Below are 10,249 nucleotides of genomic sequence, written 5' to 3'. Positions count from 1 at the left end.
AGAGCATGTTAAGCAACTGTACAAACACCACAAGTTAAAAACTGTGGGGTGACCAGCATGAATTAAACACATCAATTAGAAGTGGAAAAAGAAAGCAATCTCTATTAATCTTACCTAGCAACTTTATATTACTGAGAAACTTTCCATCACCATCAAATGCTGCAGTCAGTGCCTACATGGAGAAAGAACATGTTACTATCCATGCCTAGAGTTAGCAATGCTTGGCACAACATTTTAAGTTTGTCTTGCAGTTTTATCCCATAGAACTAACAAATAGTTGAATGGGTAAAGCGAAACTACAAGTTTGCTCTACGAGGCATTTCCAACGACCTGAACCTACAAAAGAGGTCCCATCGGGATAGGCCTCAACGTTAGTACACTACACTAGTCAGAAATACAGGTGAGATTTCTCCATTCAGAGTGAATCTGTACAACTTTGCCATTTAAGTAAACTGATCTGAACAGAAACTTACTGTCAGTAGACAGTACAGTTGTTTACACACTATTTAAGCTACCATAACCTCACCATTTGGTGAAGCTAAAGTAACAGCATTTTAGCAGTACTAAAAGCAAAAGCCAATGCACTATGTTTTAGAGAGGAAAGCATGGGGGGGGGGGTTCATACCTCTGTAAGAGGCAACTTCTCATTTCTGATAACTTCTTTGTAATTCAGTGTCCTTGTTTTCTAGGAATATGCTCCATCTGAAAACATATTAACAATTTGTAGCCATGCAAAAAACTGCATGCAAAAGCAGCAAACATTTCCTGATGTATGAATTTGATGTATGAAAGTCATCATGCACAACCAGTAATGGAAGCATTCCCTCCTTAGCTAGGAAAGGTGCTAGGATCCAGTTAAATATAAAGCCATTTTTGTACAGAATAGCAACAGTTAGTCATTTCACTGAATACAATGCCTGTCCAGAATATATGACAGCTCTATACACTCTTCATAGTCCTGGGTCTCCATGTCTTGTATGAAAAAAATTTACTGGGACCTGAAGCTGAATAACCTATTTGATGTTAAGGGCTTTGTGAATATGGCAGATTTCAGACTAAGGAAGGAATTAATCATGACAAACTCTATACACTTAAGTAATGGACAGATGGAAAGACTTGTTTATGATGTTTTCAAGTTTCCATTCCCTGGAGATGAGGGAGTTTTTTTCTTATGTTGTCAAAAGGTGAGGTCTGCTATCCACAAGTCCTTTTCTTAAGGGCACAACTGACAAGCTTTTAAGCCCAGGGAGTCTCAGGTTGGACAAAAAATAAATAAAAGAATTTTAAAAAAATCTAGATTGGTTTAGAAGAGGATGGTCTGGCTGTGAACAGGGGGTTGTAGAAGTGACTTCATGAGGCCCCTTCCAGGCCCACTTCTGAGTCTGGCATATTTTCCCTTTGGTTAAGCTAATACTAAGTGACTATGTAAATCATTCAATAGTAAGATCACTCTCCTCTGCTTACTTAGTGCAGACAAACAAATAGCTGGGCTCTACAACTTGTGTGTTCAGAAAGGCTGTTTTCACTCACTCTTATCAGAGCAGTTGAACATTTTGCCAATCATCATAACAATACTCGCATCTATTCTGGAACAGAGGAAGCTTTTGCCATGTTTATGAAACACTACCTCTAGCCACTCCGAACCAATATAGGCAGAAAGCTCTATATGCACCACCAAAATTGATAATTTAAATAGAACTAACTTTGTTAGAGGTAATGGTTCCTCAAACAAAGTCACTGCAATATCCTGTGCATAAGCTAGTTTATGGAAGGCAGAGGGATGTAATAAACCCTTGCAGAGATTTTAGTTTGATACATCAATATGGCATAGTGGTAGAGTAAATTGTCAGTTAGGAAGGCATTCAGAATCCTTTTGCCAGGCAGTGCAACACCTTTGAAAGACGCTACAAAATCTATGCACAACAGAATTCTTTACCAAGGCACAAGGTCACAGATTCCTTTCTTCAAGTGCTGTGTAGTCATTTGGACTCCCTAGATGATGACAAAAGTTAAAGAATATAATGCTATGCTTTGAGAATATATCAGTTAATGTGGTCTCTAGGTTCCCCCCCCCCCAAAGCATTTTAGGAAAAAGATGAATTCAAGTGGTTTTATACCAACGTGTCCTCAACAGGAAGTGATTTACAGTTATTCACCATTTATTATATCTCCAACTGCTGATTTAGCGTAGGTATGGAATGCCCTTGCTAACAAAAAAATTGTTTAAACCCAAGACATGCCCAGAAATAAAAACTTCATCTGAGACCACACTCACACAGGATAAAAAAATATGCCAAAGTCCAATTTCTAATAAGTCAATGGTTTTCAGAAGCCTACCCCACAATTCAGAAAGACACGCAGCAGCACATTTATCTCAACAACTTATTGGCACCCAATTGGATTTCCCACAGGAAGCAGAAAACTATGACAAACTTAACTACCAGATGGTGCTTGCTTATTTTGCTTCCTAGGAATCAAGTAGAAGCATCAAAATACATTGATGTGATTATAATCTTTACAAAATGGTTGCATCTTGCACTCCTGTGAATTTACCCTACCTGGACAAATATCCAATTAATTTCAGCACAGGCTTGTCACAGGTCTCATTGTCACCACTGTAATTAATTTTACAATGATGGAAGCATAACCTGTTATTTCTTTAGCCACGTTGCTTAATTCAGACACCTAAGAAGTTGTGCCTGTTTTAATTTTTTAAACGAGGCATAGGCATTTTATTTTTATCCATTTATTGTGCAAGTCTCTTCATACTACAGACTTGGGACAAACCCCTTTAAAAGGAGATGGTGAGCTGTCACTCAGACACTTAAAGTGTTACAGTACAACTGCTTCATCTGTGTACTCCTGTAATAATTAAAGTTAACAGAATTGTTGAAACTGTAAGCATGAATGAAACATAGTTCAAGTTGCAATGGTTCTGCTACACTTGGACCATAACAGCTGCATGAAGATGCAACAGCTCATAAAAAAAGCTTGTTGGTATCAATTGATAGATATCATGGTTCTATTCATCATGCCTATAAGTTGGTATCAAATCAATGCAACATACTTTGTTTTCTCAAATCAGGTTTGGTCCTATATCTAGACATTTATAACTCACTCTACTTTACACCAACAGTAGCATTCAAGTTAAATATGGGGCTTAAAACATGGGAATGGATTAGTAGAGGGCCAATTTGACAACAATTAATTTTAAGTTCCCCCCCTGACTCCAAACCATAGGTTTCTTCTGTACATACCCTATGCAGATCTTCTCATCAGGTGGATTTTAAGTCGCATTTACAGTCTGCTTGAAGTGCCAAAGGAAATTACCTTTCAAAAAGGAAAAAAAAAAAAAAAAAAATTGTTGCAGAGTTTGATAGCATACAATAAATCGACAGCATTTAACAAGCTCCCTAGTAAGGAATTAAGCTTTAAAAAAGTCCATTTGTATCAACAGAAATACCAGGTTTAACAAGCACAAGAGCATGAAAACCAACGATGCCAGATGCTGAATTACTGTAGCACTGCTTTTTGAACAGTCCATCAGGAGACTACTGCTGGATGCAGATACCATGCAGTGCAAGGTTTTACAATTTATCTTCTGTAAGAAAAATACAGTATATTTTAGTGCTAAAGCTTGCATTGCAGCTCACCCTTTTCACTAGTAGCTCAGAATGCATTGTCCATCAATGCCTTTGAAACAGCAAGAACAACAAGTTCAGCAACCTGGATACTAAGAAGGAAGCAGGCTGGCTTTGAGAAAGAAAAAGGTCCAGGAACAAAGACAAGCAGAGTCAGTCCAAAAATGACTGGACTTGCTGCATCCAGTGTATCAGCAAGTCTCTCTTCTCAGAAGGTGCATCAGGAAGACCTGAGCCAGAATCAGTTAAATTTCAAGTAACTGCAAACACGGAATATAAATCATCCAAGTGTTGTTCAGACAAGTGCCATTATCAAAAAGCCCAAGGACAGTCCCTTTTTAGAAGCAACTCAACTCATTTATTAAACAGTTGTGGGTTGCTAAACAAGGGTTTATTCAGAATTAGTGCTATGACAACAAACAAAACCTGAAAGTGGGCTGCAGATGCTTGAGTTCCCAGCACAGCCATGTCTCATTCCAACTGGTCTGTTAATCCTGCTAATACCTTGTCACACAAGGACACAAAAAGTAACAGAACTTATCTGCTTCCATTAGTCAAAATCCTCCCTCCAAGGTATACAGAAAGTACTGCTGCCAAGGTCAGGCAACTCAGCAAAACATTTTATTTTCCTGAAGAACCACGCAGAATTCCAAAGGAAAAAAAAATCAGGAGAAAGCAGGAACGTACCTCTTATACCAAAAGCAACTTCCACATTCACTTTTCAAAAGCAACACAGTTGAACTAAAAAAAAAAAAAAGTAGGCATGGAAATATTAGATCAAGTTAGAGTCCCATTTCTCAGCACTAGCAAAAGGGAAGTTTACTTTACAAGAAGCTACTTTTTATGCTATGCTGGCTCAGTTCATTTCAGAATTATGAGTTTAGTTCATTTTCAATCACCCAGCAGTTGAACAGTGAAATTCATCATTGAACTGTAATGTTTAGTAAGTAGGTGGGAGATCGTACTATTCCACCTGCCATGACTTACCCAGAAACAGCTGTATTCCTAGTTCTAATGGGAAGTTGAAAAGATTTTCCTCCTTATGAATACCTAGAAATAAAGTGAAACAGTTATCTTGGACCCATTTAACAAAAACCTTCTATTCCATGGAACTAGCAAATAAGTCAAGGGGGTAAAACCAAGTCACATTTCCTATAATATTACCAAGACAAGGTCCTTAAAATGTATCACTTTTCACATAATTCAAACCACACCTGATTACAAATCATCCAACAGCACCAGCTCAAGTCACAAAAGGGTATGTTAAGTTACAAAGCTTAACTAATAATAAACGCTCCTTTCTCCTGATCTGAAAAGCATTAGACAGCAGAAAGTTATAGATAACACAATAAGCATTGAATCTATTCCATTATACAGCAAATTAAAACATTTTTCAAAGTATACAGCTGAGTTAAGCAGGTGGCTTTATAGTAATTCCACTTATTGCAATCAGATGCTTCTTTCTATACTGGCTACAGCATCTTGTATCCAGCATCTCACATTTTGAAATGGTGGCAGGGCACTTTAAAGCATACTGAATAAGTTTTAAATTCCCACACTGCCATTTTGAAAAAAGTAGGATACCTAATACACTATGGGCCTTTTAGTAAGAGTGGGTCCTGAAAACTGCTCTAATTAAAATTGCCACCCCCCCCACCTAATCCTCCCCACCACCAGCACATGTATAACCACCCAATTTTGCCTCCATTTAATTGCAAGATCGAGGCAGGGAATAAGTTGTTTGATACTGAGCCATGTGCGTGTGTCCAATTAAGGCCTCTGGGTAGTACTTGAATTTTATTGTCTTCCATGCACACCAATTGTTCACTGCAACACTCACTGTTACAATTTAAAGATATGAAATTCTCATTCTTGAAGCATTTGCTAAACGCACCAGCATTCCTGAAATAGGAATCCAACTGAAAAAAAAATTGTGTTATATTCTAACGAAGCATTTTGGGACCAGCTTTCAAATTCTACAATTCTATAGTTGTACGCCTTCACTTTCTTTTTTGGAAAAAGTCTCTAATTACAAATCATTCAGTATTCCTAGCATCATCATTGTAGACATTCAATTGTCCCCTCTTACTAGTAACACAGCTCATATCACAATGAACTGTGGGTTGCAAAAGAGTGATTTTACTATTAGCACTTAGTTCTCAGTTTTTGTCCAGATCAAAAGACAAAACAAAAGAATAGTGCTTTTAATACTTAAGATGCATCTAACTTTACATTACAACGTTCAAATGTATTATTAGGTCTCAATGACAGAAAAGCAGTTAACTTTTGAACCAAGCATAGTGAGTTTTTTTGCAGGACAGTATTAAAAGCAAATAAGTCTCAAAGATTGGTAAGAGCAGTGCCTCTATTCCTGCATTTTTATTGCAACATTTTTAAATTTTACCTCTAGACACTGATCAAATCAAACCAAGCACTCACCCAAAGACAAAAATGAAACCTTACAAAGAAGGTTCCTTCTATTCATCACTTGTATTTACTGAAGATGCTTCTTTGGATAAATGCCGAGCATGTTTTTACATGAAAACTCTGGTGCCGAGGAGGGGTATCTGAGAGTTGCCATTGTATTTCTATTCTGGAAGTTAGCTTTTTCATCTCTGGCATGCATGCTATTGAGGCCCAGTCCCATCAGCAGCATATTCCCCCTCTTCATTTCCATCACCAACTCTAGTCAGTTTTGCATGCCTGACTTTTGCTTTGTTTTTTGTTTTCTTGATTGGAAGCTTGCTGCTTAGTATGAAACAGCTGTTATCCTATGTCAATAAAAATAAGAATAAAAATAAGATCTGTGCTCAAATTAGAGTCAATAAAAGGCAAGACTTGAAGTGAGATTTGGCTAATGATTTTGAGCTGCTCAAAATCTCTCAAATCATAACTATGATCTCTAACTCAATATCCCAGAGCACTCAACCCCCAACTCATAAGCCAGATCCACCTCCCAGAATCACATTACTTGGCTCACAGGGCCCCCTGTGGACCCATGGAGAGCTCCACAGGGCCAAAAGCATGAACACTAGTGTACTGTCCCCCCCAACACAGAGCCCTAAATTCTCAAAGCAAGAAGCAGTGTCACAGCTGACATTTACTAGAGCCAACAATGACTTAAGTCAGAACAAACTGGTCTTTGGATACTGTTAGTTCAGCTTTTTATTACAGAAGAACAGGAGAAATGAAATTTTCAGGACTTGCTAGTAAATAATGTTTACTAACATTACAATGTTAGTAAAGAATGTTCACTCACCACTATTTTAGCATCACATTCTTCCTGATGATCAGAATCCAAGTTGTCTTCACTGAAAGACAATAGTCCACTCTTAGGGTAGGGTTAAGTGTAACAATAAATTTCAAAAGCATTCAGATGCTATCTATGCTGACATAAACCATACAAAAGATTTCAATTCTAGTTAAGCAAACGAAACATTTTTAAATCTCTAAATATTAAGAAGTGAACTTACTTTGTGTCCTGAATAGGAGATATGGGTCCTTCATCATCTAAATATTTGTGTCTCCGCATCACCATGCATTTGCTTTCCAAATCCTCACTAGCATTAAGGTTTTTTAAACCCTTTTTAAAATGATCTTCATATTTAAGCATCTCAATGTATTGGAAATATCCTTTTAAAGCTGCATGCTAAGAAAAAAAAAAAGTCTTCATAAATGTAACAAATCAAGAAATATTAAATTTCTGCCCCCCCACCCAATACCTTACATAATCCCAATACAAATATGTTGAACGCCTGCACTAGATAATTCATTTCAACACATGAAATTTCAATTAATTTCAGTACATGAAATTATGTAAGCAGGCCACACACAATGATAAATCTCATCTCCAACACTACCAAAAGGCTCTGTTAATTTACCATACCTTGCCACCCCCACAGCTAGGGCAGGGTCAGACACTTATTTCAGCTAATATTTTAGAGGCCCCACAAGCTGTATTTTGCCTGCCCTGAACTAGGGAGTCTACCAAACTATTCCATGGGCAGATCACACAGCCAGCCACCCACCCACCCATCACATTCACAGGCTGAGCACGCCGGGGGCCCCCTCATGCCTCTGATTAGTCAAGGGGCCCCAGCAGTCCCACCCCTCCCAGCAGGTTCGCCACACAGCCTGAAGCCATGACTTAATTACTAAGCCTGAAGAAGCCATTAATCTACATGTTATTTACCGTTGCTCAATGGCTGCCCCAGACTTAATCGGGGTAATTAAGCTGCAGTTTCCAGCCATCCCTAAGTGGGGCTCACTACAAAAAGTGTAATGGCAAGGAGAAAAGCACAATCTTAGAACATAGGGGGGCAGAGCCATCTCTACAGGGGACAGTTATGCACATAATGAAGTGAGGGAGGAAGGGATGCAGGCAGAGCAAGTCCCAGAGTGGAGGGGGGCTGGAACATGGGTGTGGTTATGCAAATGATGGAATGAGGCAGGGAGGTGGGATTGGATGGGGGGGATTATGCAAATGAAAGATCAGAAGCAGGGTTATGCAAAGTGACAGGGAATGGAATGGAGCTGTGGGGCAGGGTGGAGGCAGCCCCACCCCACTCCATTGGGATTTTGTACAAGACTCCCTTCAATGGGGCTAATCCTTCATTTGCATAACCCCACCTTGCCTCCCTGCCTCATTCCAGCATTTCCATTCCCCCCAGTACCTGCCCCCCAATCCTGTTATTTGCATAACCCCACACCTGTAGACAGCCCCATCATGCCCTCCTTTCCACCTTCCCTCCCATGCTCCAAGACTGTAGGGCTTCCCATGCATCTCTTTGCCAGCAAGTTTATTTTTGAAACAAGCCTGCCAAAAGCACAGACCTGCCCCTTTTCACAGAGCCTGCCCAAAATCAGTTTCCATGGAAAAAAAAAAAATCACACTTACAATTTCAGTAGACCCTTATCTATAGCAACAGCATACCATTAAAGATTAAAATGTTTTTCCTCCGGAAGCTGCTCACTTCAACTCACCTCATACTCAAACACCATTTTCAAAGGGATGTGTTTCCTCCCATAGTGTTTTTCAACAAAAGGAAACTGAAATCCTCTGCCTAGAAGTCTCTCTTTCCTCTCTTCTCGTGACATAGTTTGCAGTGGTCTCCTTTGACATCTTCTTGTGCTTTCATACTTCTTCTTTGTCCTTTGTTTTCTCTCCTTAAATCTTCGGTTTGCCTCTCTCTTGAGCTTCTTCCCTCGAAAGTGACAGGCAAAAATAGCTTTCAAATTGAGTGAAGATTTTGGCAATCCAGAGGACTCTGACTCCTTTCCACACCCCAGATCTCCATGTGAGGTGGCTGTCAAGGAATCCTGTCTGGCACTATCTTGCCTATTTGCAGAAGGGTGAGATATGTTCTTTGCTGACCTTCGAGTTCTTACTTTTCGCCTTGATGCAGTGTTATACTCAGGTTGGTATAAGCTGCCACTAAAACAAGGGCTACTGTGAACAGCAAATAAAATAGTTGATTATTTTAAGGCAAGTATGTGTGTATTTCTCAACAACATGCATTCTGAATTTTCCCTGACATAAAACAATAGGATCTTCACTCTGCTACCTGCTTTGAATGAGCATACATGCTCAACTCTTCAAAATCCCATTCAGATATTTAGATGCCACACTTCAGTACTTTAATGCATCCATTTCTGTGTTAGGGTAACCTATTCTTTCATTTCACTAAGTAAGTGCATACAAGTTGCCTGTACCCACTTTGCTACTCATGGAAGAATTTGAGTTCTATTCGAAAAACAGATGTATTGGACATCAGAGAATTACCCACAAGTATATATTCAGCCTTCACACTTGAGAAAGGCATAAAAATATCCACTGTCCAAGGCCCTGGATACCTGGATTCCTCTCCCCCAGGGGACTGGGGTCCCTAGATGCCCCAGCTTCCTTGGGAAACTGGAGGTTTCCCCTTGCAAGGGGTCCTGCTTGGTTGAGGCTGGAGAGAACAGGAAACAGGGGGCCCAGATGCATGCATGTGGGCACATACATGCACATGGCCAGGAATACAACTAGACACCATGGAGAGCAGCTCCCTGCAGGTAACTATGTAGGGGAAGGAGCATGGGGGAGAGAAAGGACATGGGGGGGTGCAGACTGAGGGCCTCCCCCCCCCCAGTGAGGGATTTCAGTGGGGCAGGGGCTCAGGGTGCTGTGCAGCTAAGGTAGTGCACAAGACCTGAGGCTGGGAGCAGGATGGAGTGATGGGCAGCTTGTAAAGGGAGCACTGGGGGGTCTGCTCCCCACAACTGTTTGTACCCCCTAGGGGTTATGCCCCCCAGGTTTGTGCATAGGGCAGATGTGAGCTCCTCACTGTAGGCTCAGGACTCTCTGCTCTGCTGCCGTTCCCTTGGGAGCCCTGTGCCAGCTCCGCACCCCCAGCCCTTCCAGGTCTACAGGGGCTTCTGAAGCAAAGGCAGCAGGGCAGAGCATCCCAAGACCACAGCAAGCAACACGCATCTGCCCTCAGCCCACTCTGCTCCACTTAACAGTGTCTCCCCACAGTTAAAGATGGTGGCAGTAGCACCTGAACTAAAGCTCATTTGATGAGCTTTCATTCAAGCACTGCCACTGACAATTTTAAGCATCGGGATGC

The 10,249-nt window shown here is 40.4% G+C and overlaps 1 protein-coding gene and 1 long non-coding RNA gene across 3 annotated transcripts in view; both read right to left on the bottom strand.

Moving 5' to 3' along the window:
* LOC109306774 overlaps nucleotides 1-3,719 on the bottom strand; it is an 8,130-nt gene extending 4,411 nt beyond the window's left edge. Inside the window, exons 1-5 of one of the 2 annotated variants that reach the window (XR_002100101.1) lie at nucleotides 3,654-3,719; nucleotides 3,258-3,330; nucleotides 1,893-1,992; nucleotides 626-702; nucleotides 115-172 (exon numbers count right to left, since the gene is read on the bottom strand). This is a non-coding gene — a long non-coding RNA (uncharacterized LOC109306774). The remainder of the gene's footprint in view (nucleotides 1-114; nucleotides 173-625; nucleotides 703-1,892; nucleotides 1,993-3,257; nucleotides 3,331-3,653) is intronic. The other variant, XR_002100102.1, reaches the window with a different exon arrangement.
* A 130-nt stretch (nucleotides 3,720-3,849) lies between these two features.
* TAF1D (TATA-box binding protein associated factor, RNA polymerase I subunit D) overlaps nucleotides 3,850-10,249 on the bottom strand; it is a 24,536-nt gene continuing 18,136 nt past the window's right edge. Inside the window, 8 exon segments of the mRNA XM_019530336.1 lie at nucleotides 3,850-3,871; nucleotides 4,329-4,382; nucleotides 4,629-4,691; nucleotides 6,081-6,370; nucleotides 6,372-6,412; nucleotides 6,901-6,952; nucleotides 7,115-7,290; nucleotides 8,625-9,090. Coding sequence (XP_019385881.1) covers nucleotides 6,331-6,370; nucleotides 6,372-6,412; nucleotides 6,901-6,952; nucleotides 7,115-7,290; nucleotides 8,625-9,090 — 775 coding nt within the window. The 3' untranslated portion in view covers nucleotides 3,850-3,871; nucleotides 4,329-4,382; nucleotides 4,629-4,691; nucleotides 6,081-6,330.

This window comes from Crocodylus porosus, unplaced genomic scaffold (assembly GCF_001723895.1).
Source record: "Crocodylus porosus isolate Cpor-Errol unplaced genomic scaffold, CroPor_comp1, whole genome shotgun sequence".
Lineage (NCBI taxonomy): Eukaryota > Metazoa > Chordata > Crocodylia > Crocodylidae > Crocodylus > Crocodylus porosus.
The sequence above is the reverse complement of the archived record's forward strand: the minus strand, read 5'-3'. Positions and strand labels throughout refer to the sequence as shown.